Here is a 20,456-nt window from a genome sequence, read left to right on the forward strand (position 1 = left end):
AGACCTCCACATCCCAGGTCTGACCCCTGCTGGGACTCGACCTCTCAGCCCCCATGAAGAGGAGCCAGAACCTCCCTCTCCCCCTGATCCCCAAGCTTCTGGGGAAGAGCCGAGGGGACCGTCTCCTCACCAAGTCCTCATGAGCTTCGGGGATGATGTGCATAACACGTGTCCCGGCTGGGCTTAGAGTCTCTGGAGCCTGGCACAGTTTGAACTGTAGAATCCTGAGAGCCCACAACTTTTCACAAAATCAAAGCCTGCTCCCTAGATGTGGAGCGGTCAACTGGAAGAGCTAGGCACTGGCAGGGGTCCTCAAACCCCCAGACCTCCCACCCTCCCATTTGGCCTCTCCAGCATGCAGCCTTGACCCAGGAGAGGAGGGGCAGGAATGTCCCCTGGATCCTGGCAGGAGGAGCTGCCCAGTAGGGCCCTGAGCTGAGGTATTAGGAGGAGAGGGCTGCCATGGAGGCCGAGAGGGAGAACGTGGCAGGCAGGGGCCAGCAGGGTGAGCGGGGTGGGTGCTGGGGGTGCATTACCATCTTCTGGAAGTTCGTGGGGTCAGGCGGGGGGACATGCGATGAGGAAGCATTACTGTCTGGGTTTCATCTGCCTGTCCGAGGGTGGCGAGGGTGGCTAGGAGCACAGTCAGCCACCAGGAGGCAGGAGGACCCTCAGGGAAGTGAGCGTTGCCTGCGCAGTCGAGGCTGGAAGACCGAGGCTCCAGGATACAGAAGGCAGCCACAGGGAGGCTGCAATGCCCTCTGCTGATGGGGATGAGAGGTGTCTAAGTCAGGGTGTGGGGGTCCCTATCCAGTCCCAGGCTCCTACTTGACCCACAGCAGGCAACATCCCAGAGGCTCCAAATGAGCTGGGGACACAAGGAAGGCACCTTGCCTGGAAGCTGGGATCACCTAGCCAGGGTGACCGTCCCCGGGCCTGGCTGCGTGAGTCCCTGGGGGCAGCTGTCCACCTACCCTGCAGGGAGTGGCTCTCACTGGCCAGCAGCTGGGCCAGCACTCCGAAGGTGTCTTTTCCGGGCAGATAGAGGAGAGTGGCAGCAATGCGGCTCATGATCCCACAGTAGCCCAACTCCTGCAAGAGCCAGAGTCACCATGGAAGGATGTTACCTGGGAGGGCTGAGGTCACCTGAGAGTACTGACATCATTGGGGAGGCTTGCCACAGGCCCTGGGGAATTTGGGGTGCAGCCTCTTCACCCCTCTCCTGACACTGGGTGTCAGGACTGAGCAGGTCATGCACGTCTCAGTTGACAAGGAGTCCAAAGAGACCCCTATGGCGAGCATCCAAGCCCATGTGGCCCAAGAGGACATAGGAGAGGACCATGAATGTCCCTCCCCTTCAGATGCCAGACCAGGGAGGCCACCGTGCCAGGCTTGGGACAGCATCTGTGAGCTAGGCTGGCCAACAGGGCAGGCTGGGGGCCTGCCACATACAGGGTCCTGGGAAGACCCAGGGGCTGTCTGCCAGGTACGAGAGGGAGGCTGGGTCCAGACCCTGTGTGTGCAGCCCATGGAGCCAGCTCAGTGGCTGTCCCTCCAGGAGCGATCTGGAAACTGGGGACCCACGGGGAGCAGGCACTTTGGGAACCCCCTCCCTGTCTGCTGCACTCCAGTGGGGTTCGGGCAGAGGGGACATTGGATCCCTGCCAGTTTTCCAGTGAAGAAGCAGCTTCCGCGGGATCCACACTCATTTTGTGACAAGAGCCACGCCCATCAGGTACTGTGGCAATTTGTCAAAAATGCCTCCTGGGAGGACCATTCTGGGACACTGACCAACTCCTGGGCCTTGGGGCAAGCCCAGGAGGAAGGCGTCATTTCTTGTTCTGAGATTGGGGGTCAGGCTCAGGTCAGACCAGGAATCTGTGCCTGAGCCCCCTCCATCTCAACATGACCCCTCTGAGACCCTCCCTCCCAGCCTTGCTTGAATGTTCAAGCCAGCAGCGAGCTTGAGTCCTACCCACTGCGTCTTGGTAGGTATCAGATACTGAATTTTAAAGAAGCGATGATACCCCGACCCAAGACACCCGTGCCTGTGGATATGGGAATGTGACCCGGGAATATTGTTGCCTGGGAATACTCACGGGGTTAGATGCAGAATACGCCACCAGGACAAGAAAGACATGCTGCAGCCTAGGAAAGAGAGAAAAGAGGGTTTGGGTTCACACGGATGCTGTTTTGTTCTCTCTGTCGTATTCCAACAAGGAATCCAATTCCAGGTCCAGATGATGCGTGGAATAAGCAGTGAGCTCTTCAGGGTCACTGAGTTTTATGAAATGTTTTGGTAAAAGTGGATTTTACTATTCCCGTGTTGAAGGTTGTCTTGGTAGCCTTCAACTGTGGGTGACGGTGAATCAAGCCGTGGACGTGGCATGTAGGCTTTACGTGGCCGTCAGTTTTCAAATCAGTGGGGTCAGTCTCTGAGACTCTTCTGGGACATGTGGCGCGAGGTCCACTGAGTTTCATGAAGAGCCGTCCAATGGGCTTCCAAAGGGGCTGTGCCCTGTCGCATTCCCACCTGGCAGGGACAAGGGTCCCCGGGGCCCCACATCCTCCTGGCATTTGGTGTCGTCAGTGTTGTTTGGGAAGGCTCCCAAGCCCCTCATCCTGCCACCCTCCCGTGGGTCACCGCACTTTCCACCATTTCTCATGATTTTGTTCATTGCTGTCTGTCTCCTTGGGAGCCACTTGGGCTGTAGCCCCACATATCCCAGCCAGGCCCAGGGCTTGGAGCCAGGAAGGCACTAGGTTCATGGTGCTAGCTTCCCCCTGGGCCTGGAGAGCTTTTGGTGGCTCTCTCACCCCTCCTGGGTGACCCCTGCCTCTCCTCTGGTGAAGCCCCCATCCCTCTGGTTCACCCCATTCCCCAGGGAATCTCCAGCCCGGCAAGCCTCACTGTATTGTGGCTGGAACATCATGTGATTTCTCAGTGTACGGCTGACATCCAGGTTGATCTGGTGGAAGTTCCCAGGGGGACTTCTTTCCCTTCATCTTCATGACCTCCAGGGCAGGGCCAAGAAGAGGAAGCAGCCTCTGAATAGACAGAAGACTCACTGCCCCACACGGCAGTCATCCACAGGCAATCCTTCAGGAAGGAGGGAAGGAAGGAAGGAAGGAAGGAAGGAAGGAAGGAAGGAAGGAAGGAAGGTTGGTTGGTTTCCTTCTGCAGAAAGCTCCTCCTCTGGCTTGGTTCCTTACAATCCAACTAGTCCTAGAGCTTAGCTCACCTTTGGTGCTGGTGTCACCAGTCTCTGCCCAGGATGTTCATCTGACCACACCCCCTCCACCTTCAACCCAGGCTCCGCGTTCCCTCCAGCTGGAGGCTTGGGCTCCTGTCACAGCCTGGCCTGTTTGTCCTGCTCTGGCTGACTTCGGAAGGGTTATACCTCATATTTCCACCAGTTCTCGGCCTTCACCTTCTGGATGTTCAGGAAGTGTGACCACACTTGGCCCCACACCTCTGGAGAATTCCTTTATACACTCTGTCAATCAACTTGCGACAGAACACTCTGGAGAAACAGGCTCTGGGACAGCCCCAGGGAGGACCAGAGCCTGAGGATTCTGGAAGTCTCCAGCCTTTGACTTACTGGTTTTTCAGGAGAGGTGCAGTCTACCTAGGACCAGGCCTGCCTCCCACGATTCAGAGTTATGAATTCTGATCTTGACCTATTCCTTCCTTCGGTTTGCCAGGGAGTGTCCCTATCCCTGAGATAGTGCAGGCCCATGCCCTGGCATCACACTGTCTCCAGCAAGTTGAGGTTTGCAGGGACAAACAGGAGAGCTGGTGACCAGACCTGCTGTCCCGGGTGAGGACCGTGTGTCACCCACCCTCTGAGAGGCAGGCAGTGCCAGGACCCAGCCATGGGAGCCCGTCCCTCTAACTCTGTAGAGAACGGTCATGGAGGCCCTCCCTCCCCATGTCATCTCCTTGCCACTCCTATATCCCTGCCCGTTTTGAAGCATCTTGAGTCATTTCTCTGTGTCTCTCATCTCCCAACGTCTTTGCTGTCAACTATGATGACAAGTTGGCGGAACTGCCGAGGCTTCCTGAAGCAGCCTTTGGACGCTGTATCCTGGGCTCCGAGGCCCTGACAGGACTGAACCACAGAAAGAACCAGGAAAGGGTAGGCTCCGGGGACTGAGACCTTCTGACTGAACAGGCATCCATGACCTGGCCTCATGACCTGGGACATGCCATCCTCAGGCCACAGACACCGGACTTTGGTCAAGTACCAGCCTCCAGGTAGGCTCCTAGTGCAAGCAGGCAGCAACCTCCGAGCCATGACTGCAGTTCTCAATTTGGAGTTTGGTCAAACCACCATGGGGACAGTCCTGCGGTCGGGTCCAGCAGGAACTGCCGCCCCTCCTAGGGACAGCCTGTCTCTCCCACTCACCACCGCCGGTGCCCATGGGCTGCTGACCACCCGCCGAGTCCTCCTGTCCCTGGACCAGCCACTCAGAAAGCAGGTCTTACCTTTGCCTCCAGGGCACTGACGGATGGCAGCTTCGTCTCACCGTAAGGCAACTCAGGCAGAGCCGAAGACCTGCACCGGGCTGGGAGCTGTCCTCCTCCTCCCCTAGTGGTCCTAGGGAAGGACCAGCCATGTCTCTCCCCGCCCCACCCCTGGTCTCAGCCCAGGAGACACACAGGGAAGGTAGGAAGAGAGTCTCCCTGTGGGCTGATGCCTGTGAAGGGACAGGAACTGGGAGAAGAGGGGTGTGTGGCAGGCAGGGACCACTAGGGTCCTGTAGAGCATGGGCTTGGGCTACACAACAGGGCTGCCCCTCCTGGGCTGGAGGCAGTGCTCTCTGCAGGAACTGAGAATGTCCAGGCCTGAGAAAGGACATGTACGGCCCAGGGTGGGTGACCGGGTCCCAACAGCAGTCCCCGAGGAAGTGACCACATTACCAGGCCAGGATCCTGAGACCTACCCAGTGCACTGAGGGTGCACCTGGGGCCTGTCCCACCTGATGTCCGCAAGTGCCCCACAGGGTCTGATCTCCTAGCCTCCATCTACCTCCCCTGGGCGGTGGGGATTTGCTTTGAGTTGTCCCCACCTTTCTGAATGGAACTAATGTACTTCTTACATATATTGACTGATGTCTCATGTCTCCTTAAAATGTATAAAAGCAAGCTGTGGCCCGGGCATGGTGGCTCACACCTGTAATCCCAGCACTTTGGGAGGCCAAGGCAGGTGGATCATGAGGTCAGGCGTTCGAGACCAGCCTGGCCAACATAGTGAAACCCCATCTCTACTAAAAGTACAAAAAATCAGCCGGGTGCGGTGGCTCACGCATGTAATCCCAGCACTCTGGGAGGCCGAGGCAGGCGGATCATGAGGTCAGGAGATCAAGACCATCTTGGCTAACACAGTGAAACCCCATCTCTACTAAAAAATACAAAAAATTAGCCTGGTGTGGTGGCGGGCGCTTGTAGTCCCAGCTACCCAGGAGGCTGAGGCAGGAGAATGGCGTGAAGGACCAGCGTGAAGGAGGTGGAGCTTGCAGTGAGCTGAGATCGCACCACTGCACTCCAGCCTGGGCGACAGAGCAAGACTCTGTCTCACAAAAAAAAAAAATACAAAAAATTATCTGATTATCTGGGCGTGGTGGCAGGTGCCTGTAATCCCAGCTTCTCAGGAGGCTGAGGCAGGAGAATTACTTGGATCTGGGAGGCAGAGGTTGCAGTGAGCTGAGATTGCACCACCGTACTCCAGCCTAGATGACGGTGCAAGACTCCGTCTCAAAAAAAAAAAAAAAAAAGCAAGGTGTGTTCCGACCACCTTAGGCACGTGTTGTCAGGACTTCCTGAGACTATTACGGGCACATCCTCAACCTTGGCAAAATAAACCTTCTAAATTAACTGAGACCTGTCGCAGATTTTCTGGGTTCACCCCTCAAAGGGTAAAGAGTCATGCAAATAATTTAAGACAAGTGGCACTGGTTCCCTGACCAGGAATTGAACCTGGGCTGAAGTCGTAAAAGCCCATATTAGTCCCTGTACCACAGGGTGGAGTGTAAATTCAATAGAAATCCAAAGCAGGCAGTACAAGCATTTAAAGGACTTTAACAAAGGAGGAGTTTCTACGCTAGAAAGGAGGTGGCACGAGTTGGGGAGATGTGTCCTGCCTCAATGAGGCCTTTCTAAAAACAAAACCCATCCCTGGGGTGAGATTGGTGGTAAGAGTGGGAACAAAGGACTCACTGCAGAATCCCGAGGTGATCGGTGACTTTGTAGCTGTCAATATCCTCAGGCCCCACGTCTGCAGGAGCCTCCGCTCAGCGTCCCTGTGACCCAGAGGGGATTCAGGGTGAGGGGACAGAGGTGAGGGGTGTGGAGGCACGAAGTTCACAGCAGCTGGTCCTGGGCCTGCATCTGAAGGGAGCCCAGGACACTCCAACCAGGACACAGCTGGAGACAGGTGGCCCCACCTCCCTCGAGGGAACAGCCCGACCCGGACCTGCTCACATTTGTCAATGATGTCCCTGCTCCTGCACGGGCAGGGCAGCTGTAATCCTTTTCCACATCCATCCTGCGAGACAACATTGTCCAAAGGCCACGCTGCACCCGGGCGCTTCAGAGAACACCCAAACTGCTTCCACCCAACTCTGACACACCGCTGGCCAGGTGAACCACATGCCACCACCACTCCGGGTGAAAAGGGGCCAGACCTAGGGTCCCCATGCATGCTGGGGTCTCTGGAGTCCCTGCCCCAGCCAGAGGTGGGCTTCTTTCTGATGATTTGAGAACAGGGAACCTAAACACAGAGGCCCATTGTCCCCAAATGCCCTGAATCAGGCACACACGGGAGGAATGGTGTCCATTTGCCGAGGGTAAGGAGCCCGTGGTGCGCCATTTCAGACACCTGCAGGCAGACTGGGGTCAGGGACCAGAGAGCTCCATATGCTCAGCCTCCCAGGGTCACGCAGGGACCATGAAGATGCCTAGATTCTTACAGGGAACAAGACACCTCATGACTGCTCCATTTCACCCCCATCTCCACTCCCTCTGGCCAGCGAAGCCACTTCAAGAATAACACCAACCAAACGGGAGGGTGCTTGGTTTGGGGTCAACGCAGCCTCTCGGCTCATGAAGATGTCTCAGGTGGAGAGACAGTGGATCCCAACTTCTGAGCTGTCAACAGAGGAAGGAGCCTCATGTTCTGGGGTCACTGAGAAAGAACTCTGAGGACTTGGTGCTGGAGAACCCCAGAGGGTCCCTTCCCACGAACATTCAGAACAAAGAAAGGGCGAGGTCTGTAGAGGAACAGACAGAGAAAAGGCCTCGTGGGGAAAAGCCCTAGTGCCCGGTGAAGAGCACCAACGATCATCAGCCTCCAGCCAACCCTCCAGGGCACCTTCATTCTCCACAACTGCCCGAGGACAGAGGGCTCCCACCCCACTCCCAGACAAAAGACCCCGTATGTCCAGTGGGTCCCACAGTGACCCCCACTGACTGCACCCGAAGTCAGGGTTGATGAGATCTTCTCTTGCAGGGACCCACGTTAGGGCACAAACCTGGATGGAAGACCACCCTCCACCCCCACCCACAGGGGCTCTTCCAAGGCCACGCTCTATCCTATTGCTGTCAAAACTTTTGGAAAGATTTGGGATCTAGGGCATAAGGGGCACCGCGTAAGGGAGTGAGTCCCACACAGCACAGGGCAGGGGTGAGAGCATGGCCCAGGGTCACGTCTGGGTCCCTGGACCAGTGACCACCCCTATAACCTCAGACATCTCACCTGTCGAATGGCTACGCTTGGGGACAGCACCCACCCCCTGGAGTCACCACGAGGATGAACAAGACAACCATGTACATGGTCAACACAGAACAAGCACTGGTGAGTGCCCAGGAATGACCCTCTTTGGCAGCTGCCCAGAGACCAGCATCACCCACCAGGTAGTGACTGTCACCAAGTCAGCAGAGAAGGAAGAGAGCAGGTCATACACTCGAGTCACATCTGGCAGCTGTTCAGAGATGTGCCTCTCGCCTAGAAAAGAGCCCTACATGCACAACACTCACAGACACCGATGTGTCTCTGACTGCTCCATGACACAGAGGCAGGCGGATAGGCATTTGGCACAGCAATATTTTGGGGTCACAGCACCCACAAAGGTCCCAGAGTCAGCATCCTTCGCCCCCTGAACTGTTCACCTGAGTATGTGTGATGTGTCTGTGCATGTGAGCATCACTTGTGGGTGAACACATGTGTGAGTGTGTGTGTCACTTCTCAGGCCAGGCCTGGCTACCCCACTCACGTGCACACCCACGTCCTCTTCACTGTCACCCCAGGGCCCATGGTCAGCATCAGAGCATCCATGGGTGCTCCTCAGTCTCTGCTCTCTCCACATGGGTCTGTCCTGGGGATATAGACAAGAGTAGGGGCAGAGGACAGAGAGCTGGCCCCTCCCTTGGGGGACTCAGGTAGTACGTAAAGTGCTAGGCTGAGGGGCAGGCCTGGATTCAACTCACCTTCTCACCTCCTCCTCCCAGTAGACCTCCAGGGGGCTGTGACTCAGGGATGGAGGCAAGGAGGCATCAGGGACAAACTGCCTACCTGAGGTCACCCAGCAGCCAACTGACCAGACCCCACTGACCCAGTCCCCGCTGACCAGGTACCACTGGCAAGTTCCCCAATGACAAGGCCCCCACTGAACCAGGCCTTGGATGACCAAGTCCCTGTTAACCAATCCTCCCTGACCAGGTTCCTTTTCTTTTTTTTGGACATCTTTTTTTAACTTCTTTTTTTCTTCTTTTTTTTTGAGACAGGGTCTCACTCTGTCGCCCAGGCTGGAGTGCAGTGGCACGATCTTGGCTCACTGCAGAGTTGACCTCCTGGGCTCAAACGATTCTCCCACCACAGCCTCCTGAGTAGCTGGGACTATAGGTGCACACCACCACACCCGGCTACTTTTTGTATTTTTAGTAGAGAGGGGTTTTACCATGTTACCCAGGCTGGTCTAGAACTGCTGAGCTCAAGCGATCCTTCCGCTTGGGCCTCCCATAGTGCTGGGATTACAGAGATGAGCCACCACTCCCAGCCCCTGACCAGGTTCCTAATGACAAGACTCCCGCTGATCAGACCCCTGACACGCAGTGCCCAAAGTCCTCTACCAGTGCCCCCTGACTCAGCCCACAGACCCTCTTCCTGTGGCTACACCCGCAGGCCAGCCCCTGGGGGTCTTCTCAGGACAGGGCTCCTCATCCAGGACAGTCAGCCTCAGGCTCCAGGTGTCCCCACAAGACTCTCTGGGTCCATCTCCAAGGGGACAGTGAGGGGTCCTGGCACCAGCTGGACATGTCACCCGGCCCTGTTCCTGAGCCTTGGAGCCAGAGGAACAGAGGGATGTTTGTCAGACCAGGCTCCCCCTTCTGCTGGGCCTCCCAGGGCCCTTCCAGCAGAGGCTGGATCTAGAGATACAGTAGAGGCAGTGTGGTAGCCAGCCCAGGACCCCCCAGGCTGGGCTGAGGACCACATACAGAGACTCTCCCCAGGCAGCCAGGAGACCCTTTGCTAGTTTCACCACACCTGAGCAGATGGGCAACAGTTCTTCCCACTGGGGCCTAGTGAAGACGCACGCAGGGAGGGAGCTTTCCACCCCTGCTTCTAAGAAAAATGGCTGGTTCCAGGGCTGGAGCAGAGAAAATACAAGATAAGCTTGGAACATCTTATGTTCATCATCTTATGTTAGGCCAGAAAGTAGGGAAGTGCTCAGAGGAAACCAGTGACAGATCAAAAACACATTAAGTCAGGTTGACATGACTACCACATCAGGGAGCATTTGAGCAGCAAAATAACATGCTTTCCTTCCCTTCTCCCCTCTTTGTTAGTTTTTTTTGTTTTAGTTCTTTATCCACGTTGAAGGAATGAACAAATAAGAAAGCCATCATTTGGGGCCAGGTGAAGTGGCTCATGCCTGTAATCCCAGAACTTTGGGACGCAGAGGTGGGGGGATCACTTGAGGCCAGGAGTTTGAGACCAGCCTGGGCAACATAATAAGACCCCATCTCTACAAAAATGAAAAAATTAGCCAGGCATGGAGCACGGGCCTGTGGCCCCAGCTACTCAGGAGGCTGAGGTGGGAGGACCGCTTGAGGCGAGGTTGCAATGAGCTACGATCACATGGCTGCACTCCAGCCCAGGTGACAGAGGGAGACCCCCTCTCATAAAAAAGAAACAATAAAACAAAAAAAGAGTGAAAGAGGAAAGAAGAATTGGACGAAGTGGGGAGATTATCTCACACTTTAAAAGGGCATTTGGGCCGGGCGCGGTGGCTCAAGCCTGTAATCCCAGCACTTTGGGCCAGCAGCTTTTGGGGAGCTCGGCAGACGGGGGCGGGATCAAGAGTCCAGGAAAGATCGAGACCGCTCCTGGCTAAACACGGTGAAACCCCGTCTCTACTAAAAAATAACAAAAAACTAGCCGGCGGCGGGCGGTGCCGGCGGCCTTGTAAGTGCCTCAGCACTCGGACGGCTGAGGCGGGAGAATGGCGGGAACGCCGGGAGCGAGCTTGCAGCTGAGGCCGAGATGCCGGCGCCACTCGGCACTCCAGGCTGGGCCGACACACCGGCGAAACTGCCATCTCAACAAAAAAAAAAAAAAAAAAAAAAAAAAAAAAGGGCAATTTGGCTGAAGAAATAAAATGAAGTAGAGACAAGATACATTATACAGATCACATAACTGATATAATAAACAAATTTATTAAACCCTGTCTTTACCTTATGTGTTATTAGCGTAACTATTATGATAGTTTGATCTGAATTAAAATACAGAGTAGACAGGCATGGCCGTGGTGATACAAACAGGCCTATTTTTAGTTGAGAAGAAAGGCAAATCGGCTGGGCGCGGTGGCTCATGCCTGTAATCCCAACACTTTGGGAGGCCGAAGCAGGTGGATTATCTGAGGTCAGGGGTTCAAGACCAGCCTGGCCCCTGGCCAACATGGTGAAACCCCATCTCTACTAAAAATACAAAAATTAGCTGGACATGGTGGTGCGTGGCTGTAATCCCAGCTATTAGGGAGGCTGAGGCACAAGAATCACTTGAACTGGGGAGGTGGAGGTTGCAGTGAGCTGAGATCGCAGCACTGCACTCCAGCCTGGGCGACAGAGTGAGACTCCGTCTCAAAAAAAACAAGAAAGGCAACTCAATATTCTGCTGAGACACAATGTTCTATCACATAAAAAGTTAAAGGCTTAGGAATATTATTTTAGCTTTGAGGTATCTGTATTACCACATTTAGACAGAGTTCCTGAATTGGCCGGGCATGGTGGCTCACACCTGTATCCCAGCACTTTGGGAGGCCAAGGCACATGGATCACTTGAGGCCAGGAGTTCAAGACCAACCTGGGCAACATGGTGAAACCCCATCTCTACTAAAAATACAAAAATTAGCCAGACGTGGCAGTGCATGCCTGTAATCCCAGCTACTGGGGAGGCTGAGGCAGGAGAATCGCTTGAACTCAAGGTTGCAGTGAGCCAAGACTGCACCACTGCACTCCCGCCTGGGCAACAGAGCAAGACACTGCCTCAAAAAAAAAAAAAAAAAAAAAAGCTTTATTTAAAAAATGTTTAAAGAGTTCCTAAATCGGCCAGGCACGATGGCTCATGCCTGTAATCCCAGCACTTTGGGAGGTCTTGGTGGGAGGATCTCTTGAAGTCAGGAGTTCGAGACCAGCCTGGCCAACATAGGGAAACCCCTATGTTTTAGTCTCTACTAAAAATACAAAACTAAGCCAGGCATGGTGGCGCATGCCTGTGATCCCAGCTACTCGGGAAGCTGAGGCAGAAGAATCGCTTACACGCGGGAGGTGGAAGTTGCAGTGAGCCGAGATCGCGCCACTGTACTCCAGCCTAGGCAGCGAGACTCTGTCTAAAAAAAAAAAGAGAGAGAGAGAGAGAGAGATAAATTGGTGAGGAGGGCATGACCAGCAGTTCAGTAATGGCAGAGAAAAAGGCAGACAGGGAAAAGGGCTAAAGTTGGAGAGCTAGCCTTACCTCACTTTAAGAGTTGGCTAACCTCACTCTAAGTCTCAGCTCAGGCGTGATCCTGATCAGAGCGTGACCCTGTCTCAAAAAATAAAACAATAAATAAAGTATCAATGCCTAGTATAGGATGAATCTTTGTGTGTGCGTGTGAGACAGGGTCTTGATCCGTCACCCAGGCTGGAGTGCAGTGGCACGATCATGGCTCACTGCAGCCTCAACCTCTCAGCCTCAAGTGATCCTCCTGCCTCCGCCTCCTGCGTATCTGGGACTACAGGTGTGTGCCACCACACTCAACTGATTTTTTTATTTTTTGTAGAGACAGGGTCTCGGAATGTTGGCCTGGGCTGGTCTCAAACTCCTGACCTCAAGCGATCCTCCTGCCTCAGCCTCCCAAAGTACTGGGATTACAAGTGTGAACCATCATGCCCAGCAAAATTGATAACTTTTGTGTTTCAAAGGACACCATAAAAAAAGTGAGAACACCTTTTGGGATCCTTGTGCACTGTTGGTGGGAATGAAAAATGCTATGGCTGCTAGGAAAAAGAGTATGGCCATTCCTTAAATAAATAATAAATACGAAGTAATCATATGATCCAGGAAGTCCGCTTCTGAGCACACCTTAAAAAACTGAAAGCAGCAACTCACATATTTGTTCACCCATGTTCACAGGCATATTATTTACCATAGCCAAAGGTGGAAGCGACCTAAGTGTCCATGAAAGGATAAATAAGGCCGGGGGAGGTGGCTCATGCCTATAATCCCAGCACTTTGGGAGGCCAAGGTGGGCAGATCTCTTGACCCCAGGAGTTTGAGACCAGCCTGGGCAACACGGTGAAACCCCATCTCTGCTAAAATTACAAAAATTAGCTGGGCATAGTGGCACACGCCTGTAACCCCAGCTACTCGGGAGGCTGAGCCATGAGGATCGCTTGAGCCCAGGAGGTGGAGTGCAGTGAGCCGAGATTGCACCATTGCACTCCAGTGAAGTGACAGAGCAAGACTCTGTCTCAAAAATAAATTAAATAAATAAATAAATAAATAAATCCAGAAATGTGATATTGACATACAAGAGAATATAATTCAGCACTAAAAAGAAGTAAATTGGGGACAGGCACAGTGGCTCATGCTCCCAGCACTTTGAGAGGCCAAAGAGGGCAGATCACCTGAGGTCAGAAGTTCAAGACAAGCCTGGCCAACATGGTGAAACTCCATCTCTACTAAAATACAAAAATTAGCCTGGAGTAGTGGTGGGCACCTGTAATCCCAGCTACTCAGAAAGCTGAGGCAGGAGAATCGCTTGAACCTGGGAGGCAGAGGTTGTGGTGGCTGAGCGCCACTGCACTCCAGCCTGGGCAACAGGAACAAAACTCCATCTCCAAAGAAAAAAAAAGAAGTAAATTGGCCGGTGGCAGTGGCTCACACTTGTAATCCCAGCACTTTGAGAGGTCGAGGCAGGAGGATCGCTTGAACCTAGGAGTTCGAGACCAGCCTGGGCAACATAAGGAGACGCACATCTCTACAGAAAATAAAAATAAAAATTAAAACAATTAATTAGCCAGCCCTGGTGGTGCGTGCCTGTGGTCCCAGATACTTAGGAGGCTCAGGTTGGAGGCTTGCTTGAGTCCAGGAGTTGAAGACTGCAGTGAGCAATGATTACACCACTGCACTTCAGCCTGGGCCACAGAGCAAAACCCTGTCTTCTAAGAAAAAAAGAAGAGATAAATTCTAACACATACTACAAGGTGAAGCTCGAGGACATTATGCTAAGTTAAATAAACACGTCAGAAAAGGACAAATACTTTATGATGCCATTTACATGAGATTCCCCCAGTCAAATTCACGAATTCAGACAGTAGAATGGAGGTTGCAAAAGACCCTGAGGGAAGCGGTGCACAGGGAGTTGTGCAACGAGACAGGTATCAGTGTTGCAAGATGAAAACAATTCTGGAAATTGGCTTCACAATCTGAATGTATTTAACAATACTGAAGAGAACACTTAAAATGGATGGGAGGCAAAGAATACATTCGGCTTAAATGCAAAAACGTCCTGGCAGGGACAAGCCGGAATGAAGCCAGGCCAGCTCAACCACGCCCCTTCCTGCTCCCTTGTCACTCAGTGACAAAGAGGCGGGGCCATTGGATTTGTCCAATCAGGACCTCAGCTGAAAAGCTGTGAGTGGCCAAGCTGCGCATGCGCAGTGCGGACGTCGCCATTCCTGGCCCACGGCAAGATTGCGTTTCACCTGCTTTTGAGGGCGAAGGTGGCTCTGGCGCATCCTTTGTCGCGCCGTGACTTGCAGCTACTGACAGATCCTTAGGTAGGACACCGGGACTTCCCGGACGCTGGGAAATGGTGAGTGTGCGGGGCCAGTGTCCGAGGGGAGGTTTCTGGTTGAAATCGTCTGTGGCCGAGGCCGGGCACCTCGTTGCTGTCAACTCCGGGGTCTGCAGACCCAGGGGCCACCACGGGCGCAGTTCGGCCCTCGGTCCTCTCCGTGGGGGCTGGACCGGCAGTCGGGAGCCCCAGCGTCCTATCCCATCCCCGCGGGGCGACCTCGGCCCCCGGCCCTGGAGCCCCTCTATGGGCAGCTCCGCGCCCGCAACCCCGCATCTCCCCGGATTGTTCGGTGACAGCGGGAGGGTCCTGGGGAGATCCCATCTCGGTCTGTGGGGTTTGTGCGTCTAAGAATCCACTTGGCTGGAAACCTTACGAAGAATCCACGGGCACGTTTCCTCACTTGTGATAACCGAAGCCTGGGGAGGTCCTTGCTGCCGGGGTCAGGAGGACAAGAGGAGCTCCCAGAGGTTCCTGTGACTGCTCAAACGCCCCTGCTCTCATCACCAGGGACTGACCCCTTCTAGTGCTCCCAGCATTCAAGCCTGGGGGTGTTTTTGACCTTCTGAATGTGGGCTTTCTTTTCGAACTTCGAGGACGGGGACTCCTTGTCATAACTGATCAGAAAGATTGTGTTTCTTGCCTTTGGACTCCTTGATCAAACATTAATTCTAGCCACCCTTCATTCTCGTTTCCCTTTGCTCTGGGTAATTTTGTTACCTTGTGTGAATGTGTGCGATTTTTAGTTTCTTTGGTTTCTGGATGGAATTTATCGTGAGCTTGTTCAGGTTTTTAAATTTTTCTTGTTTGTGTTTCTTTATCTGCGTGGTTTCCACCCAAGAGATTTCTTCTATGTTGCAGTGCCACAATGATGGAAAATCTCTGTATGTCATTTCTTCCATATAAGTGGTAGGCCTTTTTTTTTTTTTTTTTTTTTTTTTTTGAGACGGAGTCCCGCGCTGTCGCCCAGGATGGAGTGCAGTGGCACGATCTCGACTCACTGCAAGCTCCGCTTCCCGGGTTCACGCCATTCTCCTGCCTCAGCCTCCAGAGTAGCTGGGACTACAGGCGCCCGCCACCACGCCCAACTAATTTCTTGTATTTTTAGTAGAGACAGGATTTCACCGTGTTAGCCAGGATGATCTCGATCTCCTGACCTTGTGATCTGCCTGCCTCAGCCTCCCAAAGGGCTGGGATTACAGGCGTGAGCCACCGCGCCCAGCTAAGTGGTAAGCTTTGAGATTTGTGAGAGTGATGTTTATGATATACACCACTTTGATACATTCCGATTGTAGGTGTACGTTGTGATTTTTCTTTCCTCGTGTGGTTTTAATAGGTCAGTGTGTTTTTCTCTGAGCAATTATCCAGTGGAAGGTTCCTAAGTCTAGAGTCATTGTGGGAATTTTTTTGTTTGTTTTTGTTTTCATTTTTGTTTTCGTTTTGAGATGGAGTCTCACTCTGTTGCCCAGGCTGGAGTGCAATGGCGTGATCACGGTTCACTGCAACCTCTGCCTCCCTGGTTCAAGCAATTCTCCTGCTTCAGCCTCCCGAATAGCTGGGATTACAGGCGCCTGCCACCACGCCCGGCTAATTCTTGTGTTTTTTAGCAGAGATGGGGTTTCACCATGTTGGCCAGTCTGGTCTTGAACTCCTGACCTCAGGTGATCTCCTTGCCTCAGCCTCCCAAAGTGCTGGGATTACAGGCATGAGCCACTGCGCCCGGCTGATTGTGGTTATTTTTTTGATACTGATATGTCAGTAATCTAGTTTGGGTACCATACCCTGAAAGGTGTAATATATAGTTTTTCAGAATTGGAATACTAATTATTTTTGTATAAAATAATCATCAGTAAGTAATGGTTTTCCTAAGGTGGTTATTTGTAGATCATATCTTTTATCTGTCTGTGTACTTGGGTCAAAAGCTAGTAGTGAGTCTCCTCATCTTAATTCAAGTAGGCTTAATATACATTACTTTGAATCTTCACATCCTGATGGTTTGGATGTATCCAGTTGAGCTATAGCTGCTTTATGATCTGCCAGTGTTTTGTAAATAGTTTTCCTGACTGTATTGGGTTTCTTATGTTATTCCAAGTCTGAGTTAGTAAAATACTTCGCTTAGTACATTGGGTTTGCAGTCTTTCACCATCAAGTTTCTTAATATAAATAGATTGGTTTTAGGCCGGGCGTGGTGGCTCAAGCCTGTAATCCCAGCACTTTGGGAGGCCGAGACGGGCGGATCACGAGGTCAGGAGATCGAGACCATCCTGGCTAACACAGTGAAACCCTGTCTCTACTAAAAAATACAAAATCTAGCCAGGCGAGGTGGCGGGCGCCTGTAGTCCGAGCTACTCGGGAGGCTGAGGCAGGAGAATGGCGTAAACCCGGGAGGCGGAGCTTGCAGTGAGCTGAGATCCGGCCACTGCACTCCTGCCCGGGTGACAGAGCGAGACTCCGTCTCAAAAAAAAAAAAAAAAAAAAATTGGTTTTTAAGATGCCTACCTTGTAATCAATATTGTAATTAAACACCTTTTGATATTCTGTGAGGTAATTTATATGAGTCATCATTGATTGTATTTCATTAAGTGTCTGTGAGATAGAGGAGAGTATGGAAGTGGTAGTTGACATGTGGGAGTTAAGTTTGTGTTTAAAATCAAACCCTGCTCTTAAGAAATAAAACTGTGGTCTGGGCACGGTGGGTCACGCCTGTAATCCCAGCACTTTTAGGAGGCCGAGGCGGGCGGATCACCTGAGGTCAGGAGTTCAAGACCACCCTGACCAAAATAGCAAATCCGTCTCTACTAAAAATACAAAAAAAAAAATTAGCCAGGCATGGTGACGCACACCTGTAATCTCAGCTACTCGGGAGGTTGAGGCAGGAGAATTAGAATTGCTTGAACCCAGGAGGCAGAGGTTGCAATGAGCTGAGATAACGCCACTGTACTCCACCCTTGAGACTGTCTCGAAAAAAAATTAATAAATAAAGGTAGTTTGCATATATTGTAGCCAAGTTTGCCATCCAATGTGAATTTAGTATGTGTTGTATTATATCAAATTCTGAATGGTGCTGTGTCTGTTCATTCAGTTTGATTTGTAAAGTTTGTTGGTCTAGGTACGTGTAGCCATTTTAGTAAATTATACTGAAAAATGGGTGAGGGTAAGGTTTTTTCACCTGTAGGATGATGAAATATAGTTCTAATATATGTTAAGGTGGAAGCATATTAATGTTGGTTGCCACTGTACTCCAGCCTGGGCGACGGAGCAAGACTCCGCCTTGTGGGAGGGGATAAAAAGATTATTGGGTGTAATCTGTTTCCAGTCTAATTCTACTAGTGAGGATTTTTTTAGTTCTGTCAAAAAATTGTGGTTCTGTCAAATAAGTTTGACTTTTGGCATGATTATAGCAAGGTTGGGGAAGGCAAAATTTCCCAAAAGTGGAAAGTTAGAGAATCATTTTAGTATGTCTTATCCTCTTCTATTATATATCACAGTCCAGTGGGTATCCCAGTGGCATTGGTGGTTTTTCCCGTGGAGGTCTGAAAGTTGGGTATATGTAATATGAATGGTTGGTGTGATAGCTGTGTCTGGTGTTGTACCATCTTTTAGATCTGCTTTGTAATCATAATCTTTACTTCCTTCAAGTCTGGGTTGGTACCAGAATTCATACCAAGTATCAGCAAATGACTTGTAGGAGTATATGTCATATTTATGCTTGTCATGTTCTTCTAGTATACTTTTTGTTGTTGTTGTTGTTGTTGTTGTTTGTTTGTTTTTGAGATGGAGTTTTGCTCTTTTGCAGTCTGGAGTGCAGTGGCTCGATCTCGGCTCACTGCAACCTCTGCCTTCCAGTTTCAAGCAATTGTCCTGCCTCAGCCTCCTGAGCAGTTGGGATTACAGGTGCCTGCCACCACACCTAGCTAACTTTTATATTTTTAGTAGAGTTGGGATTTCACCATGTTGGCCAGGCTGGTCTCAAACTCCTGACCTTGTGATCCGCCCACTACAGCCTTTCAAAGTGCTGGGATTACAGGCAAGAGCCACCATGCCCGGCCTCAGTATATGGTTTGACTGTGATACTTGGATTGGTGTTTGGTCTGACAGATTGCTTTTATCTAATGATCTGTTTTGTTTTGTTTTGTTTGTGTTTTTTTTTGAGATGCAGTCTCACTCTGTTATCCAGGCTGGAGTGCAGTGGCGTGATCTCGGCTCACTGCAACCTCCACCTCCGGGGTTCAAGCGATTCTCCTGCCTCAGCCTCCCAAGTAGCTGGGATTATAGGCATGAGCCACCATGCCGGCTAATTATTGTATTTTTAGTAGAGACGGAGTTTCACCATGATGGCCAGGCTGGGTAATGGTCTGTTTTGATTGGCATGTCTGTTTCTGTGGCATTTTTCTATGTATTATGGGTGCTGTCCATTGGTTTGAGATGTTATTGAATGCTTGATTGTAGCTACATACATTGGCTGAGTTGCATTTATGTGGTCTTCTAAGGGGTATTTGGGAATACATGCCAAGCATCTATAAAAATGCGTTGATTGGATGTGTGTGTAGAAATTCTTTAGGCATTCATTTCAAATGGTCTGAGACTACATATTATTAGTCCCTTGATTTTTCTAGCAGTTGTTCAAAAAATAATATATTTTCATCAAGTACATGTTGTGGAGTGTGTTCTGGTAATCCTGTGATTTTAGGTTTGAGTTAGTATTGTTGGATATCTATGTATTCGAGGCTCAGGAATTTTTATGATGGCTTTAGAAGGAGTGGTAGGAACAGAAGTAGCAGTAGTTGTTGTTGTTGTATCTGTTATATCCCTTTTATATTCTAAAATATTTTAGGCTGCATGCATTGCCTCATACTTATAATTAGCACTTTGGGAGGTTGAGGCAGGAGAATGACTTGAGACCAGCAACATAGGGAGACCCCATCTCTACTAAAAAAAAAAAAAAAATTAACTGTTTTAGTCTATTTGTGTCAATCCTATGTTTTATATTAATTATTGGATATGTAATATGTATCTGATTAAACATAACACTGTAACAACTAAGATATAATAGTACTCGGCCTTGAGGTTCCAAGATTAGGCCGAATAGGAACAGCTCCAGTCTACAGCTCCCAGCGTGAGCAACATAGAAGATGGGTGATTTCTGCATTTCCAACTGAGGTACTGGGTTCATCTCACTGGGGTTTGTTAGACAGTGGGTGCCACCCACAGAGCAGGGCGGGGCATCGCCTCACCTGGGAAGCACAAGGGGTCGGGGTATTCCCTTTCCTAGCCAAGGGAAGCCATGACAGACGGTATCTGAAAAATTAGGACTCTCCCACCCTAATACTGTACTTTTCCAACAGTCTTAGCAAATGGCACACCAGGAGATTATATCCCACGCCTGGCTCGGAGGGTCCCATGCCCACAGAGCCTCACTCACTGCTAGCACAGCAGTCTGAGATTGAACTGCAAGGTGGCAGTGAGGCTGGGGGAGGGGCGTCCACCATTGCTGAGGCTTGAGTAAGTAAACAAAGCAGCTGGGAAGCTCGAACTGGGTGGAGCCCACTGCAGCTCAAGGAGGTCTGCCTGCCTCCGTAGACTCCACCTCTGGGGGCAGGGCATAGCTGAACAAAAGGCAGCAGAAACTTCTGCAGACTTAAACGTCCCTGTCTGACAGCTTTGAAGAGAGTAGTGGTTCTCTCAACACAGAGTTTGAGATCTGAGAACGGACAGAGTGCCTCCTCAAGTGGGTCCCTGACCCCCAAGTAGCCTAACTGGGAGGCACCTCCCAGTATGGGCGGACTGACACCTCATACAGCCAGGTGTCCCTCTGAGATGAAGCTTCCAGAGGAAGGATCAGGCAACAACATTTGCCATTCTTCAATACTTGCTGTACTGCAACCTCTGCTGGTGATACGCAGGCAAACAGGGTCTCCAACAGACCTGCAGCTGAGCATCCTCCAACAGACCTGCAGCAAACTCCAACAGACCTGCAGCTGAGGATCCTGACTGTTAGAAGGAAAACTAACAAACAGAAAGGACATCCACACCAAAACCCCATCTGTATGTCACCATCATCAAAGACCAAAGGTAGATAAAACCACAAAGATGGGGAGAAACTAGAGCAGAAAAGC

General features: G+C 51.3%; 2 protein-coding genes across 3 annotated transcripts in view; one reads left to right on the forward strand and one right to left on the reverse strand.

Moving 5' to 3' along the window:
* Positions 1 to 238: 238 nt before the first annotated feature.
* Positions 239 to 3,260, reverse strand: LOC108515655 (TBC1 domain family member 3K-like). Its single transcript, XM_017852733.1, has 5 exons — positions 2,912 to 3,260; positions 2,100 to 2,148; positions 975 to 1,092; positions 537 to 764; positions 239 to 264 (listed from the first exon to the last, which is right to left on the reverse strand). Exons 1-4 carry the CDS (start codon positions 3,010 to 3,012, stop codon positions 646 to 648), a joined length of 387 nt encoding a protein of 128 aa, XP_017708222.1. The 5' UTR covers positions 3,013 to 3,260; the 3' UTR covers positions 239 to 264; positions 537 to 645.
* A 10,892-nt stretch (positions 3,261 to 14,152) lies between these two features.
* ZNF14 (zinc finger protein 14) overlaps positions 14,153 to 20,456 on the forward strand; it is a 19,325-nt gene continuing 13,021 nt past the window's right edge. Inside the window, exon 1 of one of the 2 annotated variants that reach the window (XM_017852730.1) lies at positions 14,153 to 14,358. In XM_017852730.1, coding sequence (XP_017708219.1) covers positions 14,356 to 14,358 — 3 coding nt within the window. In that variant the 5' untranslated portion in view covers positions 14,153 to 14,355. The remainder of the gene's footprint in view (positions 14,359 to 20,456) is intronic. The other variant, XM_017852731.1, reaches the window with a different exon arrangement.

This window comes from Rhinopithecus bieti, unplaced genomic scaffold (genome assembly GCF_001698545.2).
Source record: "Rhinopithecus bieti isolate Rb0 unplaced genomic scaffold, ASM169854v2 scaffold_34968, whole genome shotgun sequence".
Classification (NCBI taxonomy): domain Eukaryota; kingdom Metazoa; phylum Chordata; class Mammalia; order Primates; family Cercopithecidae; genus Rhinopithecus; species Rhinopithecus bieti.

Bases quoted from the DNA above. Each gene is read 5' to 3' on its own strand.
- LOC108515655 (XM_017852733.1), bottom strand. From the start codon at position 3,012: ATGAAGATGAAGGGAAAGAAGTCCCCCTGGGAACTTCCACCAGATCAA. The intron at 2,149-2,911 runs GTGAGGCTTGCC...TCTCTTTCCTAG, and splicing joins GATGTTCCAGCCACAATACA to GCTGCAGCATGTCTTTCTTG. The intron at 1,093-2,099 runs GTGAGTATTCCC...TGGCTCTTGCAG, and splicing joins CGTATTCTGCATCTAACCCC to GAGTTGGGCTACTGTGGGAT.